The 22,361-nt window shown below is 39.0% G+C and overlaps 1 protein-coding gene across 2 annotated transcripts in view; it reads right to left on the bottom strand.

The window, feature by feature from the left end:
• Positions 1-2,055: 2,055 nt before the first annotated feature.
• Positions 2,056-22,361, bottom strand: part of LOC117509416 (CD166 antigen homolog) — a 164,751-nt gene continuing 144,445 nt past the window's right edge. The window contains exons 12-16 of one of the 2 annotated variants that reach the window (XM_034169092.1): positions 16,089-16,221; positions 13,361-13,390; positions 9,319-9,430; positions 7,021-7,156; positions 2,056-5,514 (exon numbers count right to left, since the gene is read on the bottom strand). In XM_034169092.1, the coding sequence (XP_034024983.1) occupies positions 7,054-7,156; positions 9,319-9,430; positions 13,361-13,390; positions 16,089-16,221 (378 nt within the window). In that variant the 3' untranslated portion in view covers positions 2,056-5,514; positions 7,021-7,053. The remainder of the gene's footprint in view (positions 5,515-7,020; positions 7,157-9,318; positions 9,431-13,360; positions 13,391-16,088; positions 16,222-22,361) is intronic. The other variant, XM_034169093.1, reaches the window with a different exon arrangement.

Here is a 22,361-nt window from a genome sequence, read left to right on the forward strand (position 1 = left end):
GAATTGGAAACTTAATTACTGTCCAAGTCTCCCTTGCAAAAGAGGTCTCGATCTCAGTGAGACTAACCTGCTCAAATAAAGGTTAAATTGTTAAAAACTTTTTTCATCTTCATTAAAAATTTTATATTCAAATTAAAATTCGTAAATCTTACAGTCTTAAGTGCACAACATGACATCATTGAGATAACGGGATACTGTATGTCCTGTTCCTATTTGTAGCATTTTGAACCCTTGCAGCCTCTGACACTCATTGAGTTTCCTCGTGATGTCATTTAACTCAGTGAGGGGTCAGGGGTCATTGGGACTGGGAGCATCACTCAAAGTGAGTTGATTATTTTTCAAGCACAAAGCTTATGTGTAACCTGGAAAAGAGTCTGTCTGTCAGTAGGATTTTTCCTAAAAGTTAATAGATTGTTTGGTGGAAGTTAAGTAGAAGGGAACTCAGTGGGCCACATACCTTAGCCAAGGTGCAACTGTTTTCTCGGTGGGTCCTTATTTTTATGCCGAAATAAAGAAATTACATTTAGACATTAAAACGTAATTAATTTGATATAAAATCCATGATGTTCATATTTCTGAAGAGGACACCATCAATTTCATAGATTAAAAATTTTACTTAAATTTTTAAGTAACTGGTGTATGTTTATAAGTGAAAAATATAATTTATAATTTTTTACTTTGCACATTATAAGAACACAGTAAATCATATTTTAAATGATTTTTTTTAAACATCCAAATACATGACTTTTTCTACTGCATATACGAATTTATTTCTCATCAAAAAGCAAAGTATTTTCTATTCTATATACACCCATTTTGGCATCCCTTCACTGGCTTCCTGTCCCAGTGAGATCAGATTTTTAAGGTTCTGCTACCAACCTATAAAATTATTCATGGACTGGCACCTCCCTACCTAGCTGACCTAATTAAACCTTACGTACCGGCCCGGGCTTTACGTTCTCAGGGTGCAGGACTACTTTGTGTCGCTAAGGTGAATAAGAAGTCTGCGGGTCACAGAGCTTTCTCTTATCGTGCCCCTGTTCTGTGGAATGATCTCCCTGCATCAATAAAAGTCAGATTCTGTGGAGACTTTCAAGTCCAGACTTAAGACGCACTTATTTTCCCTTTCATATGGCTAGCATACTGGTACAGTTTTGTTTTACCGCTTTTTACCTCTTTAATTCATTTATTAGTATTGGAGCGTGCCGCGGCCTCAACTTTATCTAAATTCTGGGGTCTTTTAGTGAAGCTTAGGCCCTAGTGGCCGGCGATCACCTTAGTATTTCTCTGTTTTCTTGTTTTTAATGCTGGCAAATTATACAATAGTTTTGTCTTTCTGATGCCTGATTGTTTTTTTTTTTCTCTCTGTTGTAGAGTGCAGTTCCATCCAGAGATGGGAGTGTGTATCGTGTTGGCGATCCTCCTGTCCTGTGTGCCAATAGCATTTTTTGTATATTCGTCCCATGAATTGTTCTGTAATTTATGTTTGTAGCATGGCCCAAGCAGAGGGTCACCCCTTTGAGTCTGGTCTGCTTGAGGTTTCTTCCTCAGAGGGAGTTTTTCCTTAACACTGTTGCTCTGGGGGTTGGTAAGGTTAGACCTTACATGTGTGAAGCGCTTTGAGGCAATTCTGTTGTGATTTGGCGCAATATAAATGAAAATAAATTGAAATTGAAATATTCTAATTTACCGTTTTCATTTCAAATAAAATTCAAGTTTTTTGTAAAATGTACAACTACGACTATCAGTTTTCAGGATGTGCAGTCATGTCCTTAAATATCGAAGATCCAAAAAGTTTTTTGCTTCTCCTGTTTCTTGTAGATCAACACAATTTTCACAACAGGTTCTGATGAACATCATGCTAGTCAGTACTTGGGGCTTATGACAAAAAAATGTTGTACCTCATGAAGAAAAATTGCATCGTAACATCTGGCCATATAAAGACACCCTTTAGAAAGCAGAAGCGTTACAATGAATAGAAGATCGATCATCTGAACTTTGCATCTAACAGTTTTCTCTTAGTTCAAGAAGTGAAAATAAGACCAAGACAATCAGCAGTGGACGCAACAGCTTTTTGAAATGTACACTTTATTTTAAACAAAAGTACAAAAACAAACAGATATTTACAATACTTGCATGGCATGTTCACTATCTTTGGTCGTTCTTCCAATTGATGGTTTTTACACAAAGTAGGCACAAAGCAGCATCCTAGAAGTCTGAGATGATCACATGCAGAATCTGGTGGCGACCAGAAGCCGAACAGCCTACCAATGACTCAGAACGCAAGAACGTTCCGAAAGTGTGCAAGCAATTTATTCAATCCATGAAAAGAAGTGTGTGTGTGGGGGGGGGGGTAATCACTGATTCTGTCAACCAGGGTGTCGTGTACAATATAAATAGCAAAAAGAAAATTACATGTTCTAGTCATTTCAAACTTTTGCAAATGCTCTTCGAAGGATTATGACCAAAATCGTGACATGTACAGCCGAGCACATTCCTTAGTATTCTACACAATCCGACATGAAAACATGAATCCTAGTGCACGTCACAAACTGAAGCGTTTACAGGTCGATTTGGAAAAGAAAGCAAAAGATTTGTAACAGCTACTTTGAAAGAAATTGGCCTGTCCGCCTGTGCAACCACCGATTACAAAGTTATCTAGAAAATAAAGTCAGAACTCACCACCACTGATGGAGCTTAAATTCACGATCACACGTACAGCCAAACAGATCAATAAAATTTATTTAAAATAATATAATAAAATCCATTTCACTCCTGCAGTTTCAGGTATTTCTCTGGGAGACACGTGGAATGAATTTATAGGAATCTGTGCGAGTTACGGTATATATTCTCCCAACAGGAACACTGTGTCCAAACATCCAACATACAGTAGATTAAAAAAAAAAAAAGAGAAATAAACTGATATTTTTAGAAGGAACAGACAGAAAATGAACTGTGTGGTACATCACCTACTACAGTGCTGACACAAAATACTTGCCGAATTAGCTGACGGACAGAAAAGAAAAATCAGAGTAACTGGTTGTAATTTATTTAACTGTCTACATCACAAACTGCTTTAAAATGTTCAAACATACTTGAAGCTGATTTATTCGTTTGGAATTGGTTTATGGAATAGTAACACTTACTGGCTAGTAATCTGATTTTAATTGGTGTGGACCTGTTGTGCTGATTTTGGCAAAGTGGCTATTAAACTATTGGAATGAATGTTTCTAAAATCTTTACACTTGAGCAAAAATGATCTGAGATCATTTAAAATGTAGCAATTGATTGAACTGATTTATAATGAACTCAAGGGACAAGATATTGTAAATGTCTTTTTAACTCTTTAAAAATGTTTCAAACTGTGTTAAACATGATAGTGAATTCATTTTATTTTGTATAGGGCTTGAAGCCAATTAAGAAATGTTTAATTAGACAGTTTTGGTTCAGTTTTAGATGTTAGTGTAAACATTCTGTTGGTGTTGACTTAAGTAGTTTAAAACCACTTATCTTTTTTAATGCTTTTTAAACAATTTGTGTGAAAGTGATTGAAACCAGTGATTTTATAATGTTCCATTCAAGGACACACCATTACAAAGATCTTTAAAACTCTTTAAAAAATGTTTCAAACTAATATAAGTAGACAGGAATGTATTTATTTGATATTTTTATGGATTGGAGCCAATTAAGGATGTTTAATTGAGACAGGTTTGGTTAAATTTTAAATAATTTAGTGTAAACTGTTCAGTTGGTTGACTAGTAGTTTAAACCAGTTTTTTGTGTTTAAATTATTGAAAGCAGTGAAAAAGTTTAAACTGTCTTAATTTGACATTAGATTGGATTGATTTTTCATGGTTCTACATCAGACAGACATCTTTAAAATTTAACCATTTAAGCATCTTAAAGACAGCAGATGTTACAAAATCATTTGAATGAGACATATCTTATTTTGAGCTGGTTTGAACTGGTTCAAAGCAATAGTAAAATGGTTTCAAATTAATTCTACATGGAAAATTGGGAGTAATCTAGTTTTAAATGCTTGAATTTAGGATTTAATTTAGTTTAAGATTCACAAATTAAACCTGATTTCAAAACACGTTTCTCAAAATGTGACCCAGATAGTGTGTTATTTCAAACTGGCTTTAAATTATATAAAACATTGATAAAACCAGTTTACATTGGTTCAGTTTCTGTTCTACACAAACTATCGACACAAAAAGGTTGTTAAAACAGTGTTACACCTTTATTTGGACCAGAGAATATCTTATTTACAACTAGTTTGAAATGGTTCAAAACCAATGGTGAAATAGTTTAAACTGAAGTTTACATGGCAGATTAAGGTTAATCTGGTTCTCAGTGGTTGTGTGTAGGTTTGATTGAATTTAACTGTTCGATACCTAAGATACATGAGTCAAAACATATTTCTCAAAATTCTGAAACTAAATCTTATTTTAAACTGGCTTCAAATGATCCAAACCACCGGGAAAAATGTTTGTTAAATTTGAGATAAACTGATTTAGAGGATTTTAGCTGTTCTACACAAAAGATACACGTCTAAAGAGTTTTAAAACAGAAGCTACACTTTGATATGAACCATCTTATTTTGAATATAGCTGTAACGGTTCAAAGGTTCAAACTGAATTTTTATATGTCAGATTTGGGTTAATCTGGTTTTAAACAGTTGTGTTTACATTTTAACTGGAGTAGAAACTGATTTATTTCTCAAAATGATTTAATCCAAATACCAATTAAAATTCATTTTGAATGGCTCCAAAACAAAAGGCAACTGGATTTAAATGGTTGTGAAAAAACTAAAAGGTCTTTTTACTTTGCTATTCTTGACTCTGGGCAAATGACGTTTATTAGTTTTCTGACTTTTTATACTTAACTATTAATAAGTTAACTGTAAAATCTACATTAAATGATCAGGAAACAAATAGGCGCATTCTGGGGAAAACGATCTGTAGCATGTCCCCATCTACTGGTTAATGCCAAGTCAAACAACTTTCACTTTAAGCCCTTTCAGTAATTTAATCTTAATTTCCACATTTTTACACCTGAATGAACAAAGTGATATAGATTTCGTACACTGAGGTTGAAGGCAGAGGTTTGTGACGATGACGTCCATCGGGCCCCGCCCTGTCTCAGGGCGCCAAACAGACGAACGCAGTCCTACACAGCGAAGGCAACTGGTCTAGTTTCACTCACTACCAAAACCAAAGAGCTGTATTTTCTCTTTTTTTCCAGAATCCGTTCTAACAAACATGAATCCTAAAAGTCAACAAGTTTATACATGAATCAGTAGTGCAGATATGTAGAACATGTACATTATCCATTCTTTTTAAGGAACAGCAATGGGGGGGCTGGGGTTTGGTGGGGTGTTGGATATGCTTTTTAGTAAAATTCTTCCTGAAACCAAATCCAGATGGTCTTCTTCCTGATGGACACACATTTTTTTTTCCAAAGACGGAGGTGAAGAGAAATGTGCAAAAGCCTTGAGTTTCCATGTTCTCACTGCAGGAGGAAATAAAACTGATATTAGACCAGGATGGAATGAAAATGAGAAGAACCATCACTTCTTCAAAGTGTCTGTAATTCAACATAGCCACCAGAAGATGGTGCTATAGCCAGGGGTCTACATCAAAGAGAAAATGATTCACTTTATTCTAAATCAGTCAAAAATCACATTCAATCACAACAAAACAGATTCAGATTTGAACACATAGTTATTAGTGTACTACTAAGTACTAACCTAGCTGTACTGTACTGGTGTTGACAGCAGTAACTAGGGTCAGTACAGTAATCAGTACTCCAAAGTTCCCTCCATGTAGGTCTTTGGCCGGTTCCAGATTTTGCTAATCTTGCAGGATTAGCTACAGCATAAGTATTTCATGTCCAGTGGTTGGGTTTGTGTGTAAATGGACAACGACACCAATTTCACCCCTAAAACTGGGAGTTTATATTTAAAGACGTCACCAGATGGAGGCTTTTTAAAGAAAGAAATTCACAAATAAGCTCATTTCAAGCTACATGTACATAAGCGCATCGTATCTGCTTTGGATAAATTCATACAAAATCCTTTCCACAGGTGGCAGTGTTCAGCAAGTGGTAGGTAGGTCTATGGCAAATTAGACCCCATAAAAAAAAGGAAAAAAAAAAACAGTTTATCATCCCCCCGCATGCCGAAATCAGCCTGCATCAATTTTTGTATTTTTTTTACTTTGCCAAATTTTCCTGACGATGGTACAGCTGGTCTGTAATTTATGTCTGTAGCATGGCCCAAACAGAGGGTCACCCCTTTGAGTCTGGTCTGCTTGAGGTTTCTTCCTCAGAGGGAGTTTTTCCTTACCACCACTGCTCTGGGGGTTAGTAGGTTAGACCTTACTTGTGTGAAGCACCTTGAAGCAACTCTGTTGTGATTTGGCGCTATATAAATGAAAATAAACAGAAAATTGAATTGAATTGGTGCAACAACCGGCACGTCCGCTAGGTGGAGAGTGTGCTTTGGTTGAAGACAGCTGACGTTTACTGAGCCGTGCCCGGAACTTAACACTTGTCGTCACTGACAACCACAGACACGAAGACGATGCTGTTTACCATGATACAGATTGTCGGAAATAAGCTGAAGCTATGGTTCGGGGTGAGCGTTCCCCCCGAGTCAACCATGAGCGATATTTACAGCCAGTATGCATGTGGTATGCTGGACAATGGCAGTAGCTTGGATGCTAAGTATAACGGTTGCAAGATGAGTTTTTCCTCATTCGTTTCCTCTGCTATGGTGACTCATTAGCGCCATTTTTTCGGAGGAGATTTCTGGCATTATGTACATAATTTTGTGGATTTTAATCAAATACTATTGCAGAGCTGCGAGGCTGGTTTTGTCATAATTCTAAATGAAACTTCCCTTTTAGGTGTATACATGTGTATATTTAAAATTATGTCATTAATCAGAAGGTTTAACATATTAATTGCAATAATAATGTAATAATGGTTCATAAGTATCTCTATTTTGTATGTTACCTTTCACATTCCCATACAAAGCTCGCCGTTTCTCTACACCTCAGCTTTTTGGCTGTTCTCCTCCAATTTTTCCTCCAACTTCTTCTCCTCCTCAGAAGAGCCATTCTCCTTTTCACCAGTCTTCCAACTTCCTTGCCTTTTCAGAATAAAACAGCGTCATGGATAAAACTTGACATGACAATGATTACTACTTATCTTTGTTGGTAGGTGGGACCCCAGAGGCAGCTGACAGGTACCGGCAGGCCAAGCGTGCCGCAGCCCATGCGGTCGCAGAGGCAAAAACTCGGGTCTGGGAGGAGTTCGGGGAGGCCATGGAGGAGGACTATCGGTCGGCCTCGAGAGATTCTGGCAAACCGTCCGACGCCTCAGGAGGCGGAAGCAGCTCTCCACCAGCACTGTTTACGGTGCGGGTGGGGAGCTGTTGACCCTGACTGGGGATGTTGTCGGGCGGTGGAAGGAGTACTTCGAGGATCTCCTCAATCCCATCGTCACGTCTTCTGAAGAGGAAGCAGAGACTGGGGACTCAGAGGCGGACTCATCCATTACCCAGGCCGAAGTCACCAAGGTGGTTAGAAAGCTCCTTGGTGGCAAGGCTCCTGGGGTGGATGAAATCCGTCCTGAGTACCTTAAGTCTCTGGATGTTGTGGGACTGTCTTGGCTGACATGCCTCTGCAACATCGCGTGGCGATCAGCGACAGTGCCTCTGGATTGGCAGACCGGGGTGGTGGTCCCTCTGTTTAAGAAGGGGGACCGGAGGGTGTGTTCCAACTATAGGGGGATCACACTCCTCAGCCTCCCCAGTAAGGTCTATTCCAGAGTACTGGAGAGGAGAATTTGACCAATGGTCAAACCTTGGATTCAGGAGGAGCAGTGTGGTTTTCGTCCTGGTCGCGGCACACTGGACCAGCTCTACACGCTCCATCGGGTGCTCGAGGGTTCATGGGAGTTCGCCCAACCAGTCCACATGTGTTTTGTGGATCTGGAGAAGGTGTTCGACTGAGTACGGGGTCCTTTGCTAAGGGCTATCCGGTCCCTGTACGACCACAGCAGGAGCTTGGTTCGCATTGCCGGCAGTAAGTCAAACCTGTTTCCAGTGCACGTTGGCCTCCACCAGGGCTGCCCTTTGTCACCGGTTCTGTTCATTATTTTTATGGACAGAATTTCTAGGCACAGCCAGGGTGTAGAGGGAGTCTCGTTTGGGAACCATAGAATCTCGTCTCTGCTGTTTGCGGACGATGTGGTTCTGCTGGCTTTGTCAAATCAGGATGTTCAGCATGCACTGGGGCAGTTTGCAGCCGAGTGTGAAGTGTCCGGGATGAAAATCAGCACCTCCAAATCCGAGGCCATGGTTCTCAACCGGAAAAAGGTGCTTTGCCCTCTTCAGGTCGGTGGAGTGTCCTTGCCTCAAGTGGAGGAGTTTAAGTATCTCGGGTTCTTGTTCACGAGTGAGGGACAGAAGGAGCGTGAGATCGATAGACGGATCGGTGCAGCCTCTGCAGTGATGCGGTCGCTGTATTGGACCGTCGTGGTGAAGAGAGAGCTGAGTAGGGGGGCAAAGCTCTCGATTTACCGATCGATCTACGTTCCGATCCTTACCTATGAGATTTGGCTCATCACCGAAAGAACGAGATTGCGAGTACAAGCTGCCGAGAAGAGTTTCCTCCGCAGGGTGGCTGGGCGCTCCCTTAGAGATAGGGTGAGGAGCTCTGTCACTTGGGAGGAGCTCGGAGTTGAGCCGCTGCTCCTCATTTGAGGTGGCTCGGGCATCTTTTCCGGATGCCCCCTGGACGCCTCGCTGGAGAGGTGTTCCAGGCACGTCCCATTGGGAGGAGGCCCCGGGGAAGACCCAGGACACGCTGGAGGGACTACATCTCTCGGCTGGCTTGGGAACGCCTTGGGGTTCCCCGGAGGAGCTGGGGGAGGTGTGTGTGGATCGGGAGGTCTGGGCGGCTTTGCTTGAGCTGCTGCCCCCGCGACCCGACTCCGGAAAAGCGGAAGAAAATGGATGGATGGATGACAATGATTATTCTCTTAGCACTCGCAGAACTGAAGCATCCAGTATTTCTGGTTCGCCGAGCAGCACATCGTGACAATTTAACAGATTCACAAAATTCTGATGATATAAAAGTTTGATTTTCCCATTCAATTGAATGGAAAAGTGTGTCCAAACTTTGGAGAGCAGTGTACATTGTCACATATCACCAGTTCATAGAGATTCTGGGTCCCTTCTGGCACGTTTCAAAATGCCTAATTTTTTTCATGGGAAATTATTAGATTAGGCCCATGTTTTCATCTTACTTGGACTTCTTCATGTAGACCCAGTACACCAGGCATATAACCAGAATGGCAACGAGAAGACCGACTACGACTCCAACCACCAACTTGGTTTGATCGCCGTCATCCGACTGATCTGTAACAAGGACAAAATGGGAAACTTGTACACCTGACGGATCCACAACAGAATGCAACTTATCCTGAATGCATGTAAATATGGAGAAGAAATCAAACATTACATAGAATAAAAGCATTGATGAATGGACACAGCCGTGCTGTATGTGGTTATGATCAATTGAGTTCATGTTAATGACGAGAACGCGTTGATTATGACTCCAGCAAATGAAATCATGGACAACTTGTCAGGATGCTGGTCGCACCATTCTTCATCTTCTTCTGCAGCTGCACTTTTTCGACCATAAAACAAACTCTACGAAGATTCTACTGCAGCAGCAGATAACAAAATGTGTAAAATATTTCATTAAAAAACTTAATTTATGTTTGAACAAAAAACATTTCTCCACATTGTTCATTTTCCGGTTACACGGAAAGGAAATCCGGTATATTCTGTGCCAGTAGCTATCCCTTGATTCTGTAGCATGAAGCAATCTCTCCCTGAATGGAACTCCAATCCATCACAGGTTACTTCCTCAGCCCCATTTACAGCTGGGTGGACTGAGATAATGCAAATAAAGTTTCTCTTCCAAGGTCACAGATAGGTAGCAAGACTGGGAATTAAATCCAGGTCTAAATATTGATAGCCCAACTCTTCATTGCAGTAATCGGAATTTTCACTATTTTTTTAATTACTGAAGTTTTACTATTTTTTTACATGCAAAAAAAAAAAAAAAGTTTGTCACCTTTGTTCCACTGTGTGAATAAAACCAAGTCCACTAAGACAAACTTTAAGATTAAATAAAAAAAAATATATCAGTACTGTGTATTCGGGCATTTTAAGTTTGATTGGATCTGGTTCATAAATTCATCTCCAAAGATGAAGTAGCAAAGAAGTAAAGAAAACGTGACATGCGTTATCTTTTTGCATTTATTAAACTAGCAAGCATTTTAATACCTATACATTGAGCAAAGCAACATGTCACATTTATGCAACTTTTATTCAGTGAGGTAACTATTGCCAAAGGTTTGGACCACAAAACCTTTACAAAATTTGGACAATTTGGGCTTCAAACTTGGTTCAAACTGCATTCCAGTGATAACAGTTGTCTTTGTTAGCTTAAAACTTTTTAACGCTGATATCTTTATGATTCGGAGGCATGCTGAAAAATAAACAAACCCAACAAACTTAATCTTAACTCAATCAGTCCTCCTGATGAGTGAGTCTTCTGAAAACAAGGCAGATTTTTTTTAAAACATAGTTAAAATGATTAATATAAATGATAAATATGCATTAAAGTCTTTGGGACACACAAAAAATTTGCTTGAATTTTAAGGACATTTGATCTTGGACTTTTACATTTTAAGCCCTTTTCATACTTTTTCAGCTTTCTTAAGTTTAAGAAAATGTTTAAATTGCTTTCTGACTTTTTAAGATAACTTTGTTTAGCTGAATTTGACTTTAGCTAGCCCATTTAGTTTTCACTGACATTGGCTTGTTAACAACCTTTTTTGGAAATCAGCAAGCTAACTTACCCTTGCATAAGCATTCTATGACTTTAGCTAGCTTTTATTATTATTTTTTACTTGTTTAAGTTTAATTAGCTTATAATGTGCCAAATCACAGCAAAAGCCGTCTGAAGGCGCCTTACATAAAACAAGTCAACATAAAATTGAATAAATAATTAAAAATGAATAAAAAAAAATCAAATACATAAATAAAAACAGAAGTAAAAGAAAAAACTAATAAAAATAAAAACTATTCATGAGAAAGATGACAAAAATAGGTTTTGAGTCTTGACTTAAAAATGTCCACAGACTCAGACTGCCTCACGGTCGCTTCAGCTCACTTCCATTGAGTTTTCCTGACATTAGTCAGGTTTCAGTAGTTAGCTTTATTTAGCTAGAGTTTTTTTTTTTTAATTCATGGTAGATTCAGTTACATTTAGTTTACAGTTACAGCTTTTTCAGAACAGGTAACATTCTGTAATGTAAACTGTCTTTGGTAAAGTTTCTCTCATTTTAGCGAGCTTTCCTTAGCATTTTGACTTCCTCTAGCTTCCACTGAGTTTTTTTTTTTTACATTAGATAATTTTATTTAGCTATACTTCACTAATTCATGGCAGTTCAGTTTGTCAGTGTCATACATGTCAACCTATACGGATTGTCCGTAAATTATCGGATTTTTCAGAGTTTCAGTGTCATACAGATGTACAAATAAAGTCTTACGGATATTCAGGGTTTGGTCTGCAGTGGCTCTGTAATCAGCCGTTTCTGCAGCGCGACTCCACTTTGATGCATGAACCAAATGAAGCAATGCTTCAATCCACTAGCTCACTGGTTCTTTGATTCGCTGCTTTTCAGAAACGGCAAGTCCGCTTCTTAACTCCTCTCAAAGCCATTAAAATATCGTGAGTCACTTTTGTGTGGATTAAAGTCACTAACTGAGACTCTTGTCTTGTTGTAGTCAAGATGCGAGAATCGTCCTTTTCCGTTGTCTGCAGAGACAGAGTCCGGTCTGAATTAATAACTTCAAAACGAATTGCCGCTTAAAATAAAATGACACCGCTTTAAAACGTTGTATTACAGACAAGAAACTACAATCGACTAAAATGTTTTTTTCTTCTCAAAATGAGACGTCCTGCATTCTTTATGAATTAAACTGATGCTGACGTGAAGCACAGGAGCTGCAAGAGCTCAGCTCAGACGTATGGAAAGACATTCATGCCAATAGTGTCTGAAAGGAAATGCTTTTGACAAAAACTACAGATTTTGTTTATTCCTATTTATGTCCAGAGATCAAGGATCCACCATGAAGAGTTTATTATGTCCAAAGTTTAAGGATCCAGTGACCAATTTCATATTTATTTACTTTATTCAATTTATTTTTCATGATTTTATTAATGTATTTCCATTAGTGACAGACAGTTCTTGTTTCTGTAAAAAATAACTAAATTTGACACATTCAGTTCAACAGAATTCAGCTTGACGCATGAATACTAGATCGCTATTGTTTGAAATTCAACTGTGGAGGAAATACTAATGATCCTGACTTTAATGTCACTGCGGCAACTTATAATTTGTGGACAAAAACCCAGTTATGTGACACTGCTATGCAGTTGTGTGTACTGTAATAAAACTGATTTTGGTGCGATTTGGAGGTTATAAGGATTTTGTGTTGATTTTATGAATTTTCTCACTTGGTTATACAGGTGGACCCTCAAAGGGGTTGACATGCATGCAGTGTAGCAAGCAGTTGCAGCTTTTACAGATATGTTTCAACTTCAGTGACATCAAATGTTGTCGGTTTACTCTCCTTTTCATATATATACTCACAGAGATATTTAACCCTAACTTTTAAGATTTATGTAATTTTATTACATGACAAATTCCCATTTACTTTTTTTTTAGATAATTTTAATACAAACCTACCAAATAAACCTTACATGATGCATATTCATTACCATAATAAATCCTATTTATTTGAAATGTGTAATCCTCAGCTTTATGTATTTAAATTTTTTTTTAAAATTACTCTAAATCAATAATAATGACAGTATTTATTTAAAATACATAAAGTATATCGTTTGAATTGCATAATAATTATGTTACCTATATAAGATAAATGGCATAGGTAACATAATTATTATGCAATTCAAACTATATATATATATATATATATATATATATATATATATATATATATATATAAAACCTAATAAAAAGCAGCTGTATGTATTGAGGTTTTTTAATTCACCTCCAAGGAAATGGTCACAGTAAATAAAGTGCCATTTGGCATCAAACAGATCATATCAGAATGCCATTTGACATCCCAGATTTAGAATAAATTTCAGAGAAATTTAATCTGAAAGTCTAAAAACAGCATTGTTTAAGCAGCGTGACTGCTCCCCGCCCAACTTTTCTTACAAACAAGAAGACCACTACAACTTACCTTGTTTATCCATTCTCACCTCCTCAAATACTGAAATCAGATATGAAATAAAATTAACGTCCAACCAAAAAAACAAGATCGATGACCAGACAAAGAAAGAAAGTCTACTTCTACGCTACTTTTGCATGCAGGTAATTCAGAAAAGGAAGAGATTAAATCCAGCATCCCAACATAAACAGTGAGGAGAGGTGAAAGATGTGAAGAAAACACAGGAAAGAGAGTAAAGAGTGATATTAATACTCTACGGTGGTATTATTGCACAGGTTTGGACATCATGAATGGTATAGCTAAGCACATGCAGTGATGATGTTTAAAGCTGATGAGCAAAAAAGGAACATGGCACTGACTGACCATCAAACTAAACTTCAAATAATAAAAAAAGAAATGACAAATTGGACCAGTTTTGACTTCAACTGGGTACAAACCTTTCTGAGAAAACACAGACATCACAGTTTACTGTGAATTATTGGATTTCCAAATGTGGAGCAATACACTACTTATATCAGATATTGTTACATTGACATGGTACGTTTGACTACTGACAGGTGGATTAAAGAAAACACTAACTGCGGTAAGCATTTGCAGTCAAACCTTAGCGGTTAGTGTTTCATATGCAACTCGTAAATTGCATTTAAAGCTACCAGTACTGGACACTATGTGGTAAATGGACTGCATTTATAGAGTGCTTTTCTATCTGCATCAGAAGCTCAAAGCGCTTTACAATGATGCTTCACATTCATCCATTCACACAGACACACACACACACACCGATGTGAGGGTGCCGCCATACAAGGTGCTCACTACACACCGGGAGCAACGTGGGGATTAAGGACCTTGCCCAAGGGCCCTTCGTGATTTTCTCAGTCTGGTTGGGTTTTGAACTGAGGATCCTCTGGTCTGAAGCCCAACACTTAAACACTACCATCACCTCCCCATATGACCACATATGCTAACAGTCGCCGCACTGAGCATTTCCTTTAATACTAAACACACAAAGTCCAAATAACATTTTGAACATTAAGGCCATTCACTCAAAGTCCTTTGCTTTTGAGTACGAGTCTTGAGTATCTTTCTTCAAAAAACAATAATTAGTACCATATCAGTGCACTGGAAAGCTGCCATGAACCCCTGAGCATCTGCTCACCCCCACCTTTTTTTTTTAATGAAAGTTGGTTAAAAGCCCAAGGTAAAATAAATTAATTTCATGACCCCAACACATCATAAAAATAAAAAATAATGAGTTTTTACAACGTTTTTCTTGCAGCTTCCACATCTTACCTGTGACGACATCATCAGTAGTCGAATGACAATAACGTCAATTTGAGAGTTTGCAGTACGAGTATAGTAGAGCTGTGTAAAAGGCAGAATGGATCTGGCACTAAACAGGTGAGTTATTTGTGATGTATTTTTATTCGTGATTTTATTCAAATATATAGAGGCGTGGGTGTTCTGCTGGTGCATCCACCCACCCCTTATTCAGGCAGAATTTCTCGCAGAACACACAGTGTGTTCTGACATGTGAGTATGGTATCACTTAGGATTTTTATATGCTTGTCATTAACTCTGAGTTATTGTCTTTTAGTGTTTCAATTTGGACAGAGAAGATTCAGAAGAGGCCGGCATGAGGACTTTATGTGGACATTCCACTGTTTAAGGACATTTTGTAATGAAAGATGTGCGCGCAAATTCGCCGAGTCGTTTCCATGACGACTCGGCAAATCTGTGTGCGCCGCGACAGGAAAAACACCTCCGTGTTGAAAACCATTTGTAAAATTCAGGCGGCTTTTGATGGCTTTCAACAAGTGAGTAACTGAGAAATTGTTTAACAGCTTGGGCATGTTCCAACTTGCCCGTTAAGGTTTCCAACGGAGGTGTTTTTCCTGTCGCGACCCCCCGCGGTCGGGTCCAGCCCGACATGTGACTCTGCCCGCACGTTCTTTCATTACAAAATGTCCGTTAACAATGGAATGTCCGAATAAACTCCTCATGCCGACTTCTTCTGAAAGTTCTCTGTTCTCTGACGACTTACTGGGTCAACAGAGCCTGAAATGTGGAAGTTTTCAACTTGAAACGGCGAGACGCTGCCGCCTCGAAGCGCAGATCGCCGTCAGGCGCCGTGGGCCGTCCTTACGGCGACACTACCAGACCAAAATCTCTCATCAGCCATTAAAATTTTTACCGAAAACCAGCTGAATTTAAATTAAACATGTTGAACCACAGCAACACTAAACTAGACCAAATGAAATATGGACCCTCAGGGGTCCTGATTCATATCTCAGTTCTTAGAGACTGAATGGACCTTAAAAATGAAAATCTGCAATACTGGCATGAATGTTTGCAGAAGTGTTGCATTTAGGTCAGGAAAAATTAATGAAGAAAATTGAATATGGCGTCATGTATAAACATTTTTTTAAATTTCCTAAATAAATGCTGTAATATTTCTTACAAAAGTTTTTTTTCCGTATGAAATAGAGACTGATTAGCAACATAAAATTAATGGCAAAGTTTCACCCCAACAGTGTCCTTCATCATATTAAAAATGGTAGCGTGCGTTTGTCCTGTTAGACATGTTTGTAGTAATCGCAGCTTGATCAGAAAACAGCCTCGTGTCATGTCAGCATGCAGAGAGAAGGTTAGTGAGAAAAACAGCTACAAAGGCGGATTACTGAGCTCAGCTTTGGGAAGAACACAAAGTGGACAGAGATGAAGACGATCACTTTGTACTTACGGGATGACACGTTTATAGACTTGCTGTCTTGTCCAAAGACATTGGACACCGTGCATGACACGGTTAGATTTGCAGTCGGCACAACTTTGATCTTGTGTGTTATCTTTCCATTGATGAAAGGACTCTCATAAGGCTGGAAATCAGACAAGAAATGTTAGTATTTACATTTCTGACGCTGTGGGAGCAGGTCGATCATTCATCATCATCCCCATAATCCATCACCAAACCGTTTTTGTTGCATTTTTGTCACTTGAATCTGCAAACAGTGATCACATTCACATTCAGTTAATGGGCAATGTTTTTTTAATCAATTCTCCCTACCACCTATAGGTACTTACGTACTGACACAGGGGACGCACTATTTGTTTTTGCTCAAATTTTCTGAGGTTGGCCGACCAAAGTATTTCTGGTGTCGCAGACCAAACGGCCCGCCCCTAAAAATCGGTCCGACTTTTGCATCTGCACATGCGTCATTTCGGACCAGAGCAGCACGTCTGAGACGAAGTCTCTTCACCCAAAGCAATCCAATGGATTAATGGGATTATTAACCATCAGATGATAAAGGTAAAACCTCTTAAATCATTCTAAAGTCAGTTTTAAGAAGAAACGAGGCCGTTTTAACCATCTGGGGTCCAAGAGCATTTTTTGGACAGTTCACTCGCCTGGCATAAATGTTTTATTATTGCTGAAACAGCTCTCCCTGCATCCCACAATCAAGTTTTATGTCTCTTTTTCAGGACAACCTGTGCTTTCATAATATATATGCTTTTGTTGTGTTTTATAAGTGTAATAAAGGTTTACAATCAAAATTAAGGAAGGAAAAAGTAAAGCGGAAAATAATGTTCCACACACATTTATTCAAAACACACAGCAAACTATAATAAACAACTGTTTTGACACTTTATAAAGGTAATATGAGGTCTTGTGTGAAGGACTGTACAACAAAAAGGTTCAAACAGTAAACACAAATGCACATTTTGAACAATATATACAAAATGGTCTATGCGTTTTTTTGTCTTCATAGTAAAAGCAACAGAGTTATCCAGTAACATTCACATGCAAACTAGTGGAGCAATCCTGATAGTTACACACTCTTTGTTTGCGCACGTGAGATTGTCATCAGAGGCTCTCCGTCTGCTCTATCTGCTTTCAGTGATCGCTGTGCGTAATGGTGCAGGGTGCATTTGGAGCCCAATAGTATGTACTCATTGGAGCACCCAGGGGGCTATTCAAACAGGCCAACTAGTACCATATCACTCCTGAAAACGATCTTTGGCTTTTCACGTGAGGTAAATCTGCCCTACGATTGGATTTTGGAAAATCATGTGACGGTGAACCAATTCCGATTGGACACTCACATTGCGCACGTCATCACACAGCTTCTATGAGGAGTACAAAGATGGCCGATGGCTGGCCGTGGAGTTAACTTTTCAAAAAAAAAAAAAAAGTAAGTTTCTATCTCATGTCATTAAAAAGCTATTTATAATTTAGTAAAGCTTGGTCTCAGCCATCGTATACGATGGCGTCGGCCCCAGAGGGTTAAGCAGAAACAAGGTGAAATTCCGTGACACTTTGAAAGGTCCAACGCGCAGGGAACGCATCAGCTAGCAGCTCGTATAGCCATGGCGTGCTGATCGCTTCCACCGCCTTTTATGATGAAATAATGCTGAATTTATGTGGAAATGATTGTTGTACTAAAGCTTCAGATATCTGATGCTGACACAGATGATGACTGGAGTGCAGTTTGAAGCAGAAACAAGGTGTTAATCCATGAACCGCATCATCGGGGGGGGGGGGCGATTTTTAGGGGGACCGTTCGGTCTGCGACAAAGACTCTGCATCCTTTGTAATCCATGGTGTATTCAGAAAAACAAAAACATCAAATACGTCTAAATAAGACTGGATAACCACAAACAAAGTAGTAATAAATACACACGCTGAAATACAACCACATCCCTCTGGTTTTACTCCTCTTGTGTTCGCACACAGCAGCCATATGGAATATTTTTCTTCTGTCTGGCGCTGCTTTGGTTTTACATGGCTCCATATGTAAACAAAGATGTTGTCCCCTTTGATATTTGCAAGTTCTGTGAGTTTCACATGATGGTCAGTAAACATCCGACAGCCATCATCATGTTTGCGTCGCTTGATTCTTTCATTTGTCCATCCACAGTCAATAAAGTCTTACAGGTTCCCATCATCCCTTGCACGCTCGGAGTGGTTCCAGTTCGACTTACCGGTTGTAAATAACAACAATGGCATTAGCGCTTGTCACGCACAAGGAAAAGAAATGTAAACCAGCATGAAATGTGGTCACCAAAGGCAGTCAAATATAAGTTAGTTTCTGTATATATTATTTTATTTTATTTTATTTCAAATCCCAAGACGAATGACATCCAGGTTATATGCCATCAATATTCAGAAGGTCCTTAATTTTCAGATAACTGCGAGTAAAGAATGAATCTCCATGCGAGGCCATGTTAGTGTGCGACCGGAAGCACGCCACACACACAAAGGGTTATGGGACCCTGAAGTTGTCTATAAGCAGGTAACATCGCTAACACGAATGGCCAGTAGCTGTTTCGTGTTCCGTGTTCCATGTCAGAGCTCTACCGTTGAGACTGCTGACACAGCTTTTTGCCTTCGTCACCCGATGTTGCTTTCTCTGATTCTTTGTGGTCACACTTCTCCAAAATCGGATAACCTTATGCAGCTCCCCTACTCCTGACATAGTTTTCCACTACAGGGAACACTGCTTACAGCGAGAAATATTTTTCAGCAATGGGACTGTCATAATCCTGAAATTTTCGCACTCCTTCATGATGCCAGATATGGAGATGCTTCACGTGAAAGTAACAATAAAAGAACACTAAATTACAAATAAAAGCACATTAGCTAGGTGCTGCTAAGGGAAAATCATCACTGCTACAGGAAGTCGTTGATCTGCTAAAAAAAATAAATAAATAAAGGATGCTGATGATGCAATGCATTCTGGGTTGAATTTTCCCATGTGTGGTAGGGAGAATTCCTTGTCTATAAAAAGCATAGACTGTATGAAAAAAGGTTAGAAGCAGTTTTAAAATGTCATAGCAATCTCAAATAATGTGAGAAAACACCTTCAAATCACCTATTTGGACCAAACAGTCCACAAATAATAAAACTGCAAAAACTTAAGTGTGCTGAAAGATTTACAAAAAGTAAATAAATTAATAAATAAATAAAAAAAATCAGATGCCGTGATGGACTGTATATCTCAAGAATGTTTCAGGAATTAGCTAGAACCGAACCCACTTAGACCCAGAAACAATGTTTAAGACATGATCCTTCAGTCAGCAGTAGGTACATTTAAAACTGTCACCAACTGCCATCATGTCTGGAGTCATCCTTTAAATGAGTAACAACTCATGATTGTTTTTCTTCTTATGAGTAACCAATTACCAAATTAATTGCTTCAGCTGTGAATTTGATTAGAAAAGGCACCTGCTGTGGCCAACACACTGCACTGTTTTCTGCCACTAGGGGGCAATGTTGCATTGTGCCATCAACATGCCTTCCCAAGACAAAGACACGTGCACACCTTCGGGATGTAGACGCTGGAGTCTCAGAGGAAAACCCCACACACAAAGACTAAGTACCAACACCCGTTTTACACCAACAAGGAGATCACATCCTCCAGGAGCCTTTACGGAGGCGGCCGTCTTCAAATCTAATAATATTATCCTCTCAAAGACATGCGGAGGGAGCAGGAAGGAGATAAATAAACTTTAACTGATGTTTGCTCCAACATGCACTGTTGTCTAGTGAGAAAGACGCAGCCCTGCTGTGTGTTTTTTTTAGGCTCCACATAAAACATACAAACTACAGCTCGCATGTCATTTACACTCAGATTTTGTGTTATCAGCACGCACAGGTACGCCGCCAAAACAATCAAAAGACTTCAAAACTCATTATGTTGGATTGTCTGCAGAATCCACACTTTGAGCTGCAGAGCAAATTAGGAAATTTGCTCTTTGGAAACACGGAGCAACGCTGCCTGGAAATGTCTGAAGCAGATAAGATGTGAAGGCTAAACGCTAAAGTGCAAACCACGAAGCATGTGACAGGAACGCTGTGACTCACGCTGCAGTTCGGCTGCAACCAATTATTGTTTTCTTTGCACATTATTCTGTTGATTTCTTTGACTGACCTTTTAAGTAACCCTTAACATCCTGTGGGTGTTTTAGAGCAATTTCCACCAAAATGACAAAAACAGTGATGAGCACAGCTAACCAAAAAGTTAGCTTCAACAACAGTTGATCCGCACCTGAAAAGTTATCTTCTTTAAAGATAAACTGATTACCCAACCCCACCAAAAAAATTGCTGAAGTTACAGATAAAAGCTAAGCCGATAACTTTGAGTATTGATTTCAGTACATTAGCAGGTACTGACACAACAACGAGCTAGCGCATCTGTGTCATATTGGCTTTCTCTCAGCCAAAGAGACCTAGTGACTGAGAAGGAGGAGGAATAATAAAGAAAATTTCTCTTTACAACATACAGACTCGCTGGCATATCACGCAAGTCATCAACAGGCATACAGTTTTAACTTATGGTTAAAATTTTAACCAAACCAATTCCAGACAAGTTATTTAAATTAATGTCACATCTGGCATTTTATAAAGTGAAAATATCAGCTATATGTTTTAGTTTTAAAGTAATGCACTAATTTTGAAGGTTTTAGTGTTTGGACACACATGCTGCAGTGCATTATGGGTAAAGTTTCACAACAGGAGAAATGCATTGAGACGCTCTGATGAGGCTGCACTTTAACCTCTCCACATGGTCAACAGCATTAAACTCTTTCTATATTGTGCCTAAAACTCTTGTGAATATATTCTCTGGGTTTATAGACATTGTTTTTGTGTTTGTTTTATGCCAGCAGAAGCTGAGGTTGTGTGAGCTGCGATCGCTTCCTGATCATGTCATTTTGGGGGAAAGTGATTTTTGCTTTTTAATGTCCTGCTTATTGTCCTTTACAACACTGTTTGTCCTCTTTGTTCCAGAGTAATATATATAACATGTCTGAAATTTAGTTTGTCTTTATTAAATTCCACGCAGATTAAACATAGCAGACATGGATTATTTGGAATATTTGTTTTAGCAAGTTTTTAGGGTCTCTACGGTGTTCATGGCAGTATTCGCCCTAATGAGATATCCCATAATCCTTTGCGCACCAGAGAGCTGTTGCAGTCTACAGCACAGAGAATCCACTTGACAACAATTGTAAGTGAAAATTATACAGCCAAAATGTACATTTTTATGCTTTTCACCACGTTAGTAAGAGGCTGCAGCAACTCTCTGGCGCACAAAGGATTATGGGATATCTCAATAAGGCGAATTCTGCCATGAACACTGCCATCTACTGGCGGCAGTAGAGACATCATGCTGCTGTGAGTACATACGGTCTGCTTCAACTCTAAATAGTCTGAACTCAACTGTATTACAGTGTTAAATCCACTCAGTTAGAGTTGATCCAATTAATTTAACACTATTTGGACATGAACAATATGTTGTCGGTGCAGAGTCAATTTAAGTCAAATTTGCTGTGCTAAATCAACTCCATTAGTGTTTCATCAAATTAATCTGCATGAATGGAGTTACAGTGCACCTTGAAAGTATTCACAGCGCTTCACATTTTCCACATTTTGTTATATTACATCCTTATTCCAAAATGGAGTAAATTTTTTCCCCTCAACATTGTACTCACAACACCCCATAATAACAACATGAAAAAAGTTTTTGAAATTTTTGCAAATTTATGAAAAATGAAAAACCAAGAAATCACAATATACATAAGTATTGACAGCCTTTGCTCAATACTTTGTTGATGCCCCTTTGGCAGCAATTACAGCTGCAAGTCTTCTTGAATATGATGCCACAAGCTTGGTGCAGCTATCTTTGGGCAGTTTTGTCCATTCATCTTTGCAGCACCTCTCAAGCTCCATCAGGTTGGATTAGGAGCGTTGGTGGACAGACATTTTCAGGTCTCTCCAGAGATGTTCAATTAGATTCAGGTCTGGGCTCTGTCTGGGCCACTCAAGGACATTCACAGAGTTGTCCTGAAGCCACTCCTTTGATATCTTGGCTGTGTGCTTAGGGTCATTGTACTGCTGAAAGATGAACCGTCACCCCAGTTTGAGGTCAAGAGCGCTTTGGAGCAGGTTTTCATCCAGGATGTCTCTGTACATTGCTGCATTCATCTTTTCCCTCAATCCTGACTAGTCTCCCAGTTC

The sequence above is a fragment of the Thalassophryne amazonica genome, chromosome 4 (assembly GCF_902500255.1).
Source record: "Thalassophryne amazonica chromosome 4, fThaAma1.1, whole genome shotgun sequence".
NCBI classification, from domain to species: Eukaryota; Metazoa; Chordata; class Actinopteri; order Batrachoidiformes; family Batrachoididae; genus Thalassophryne; species Thalassophryne amazonica.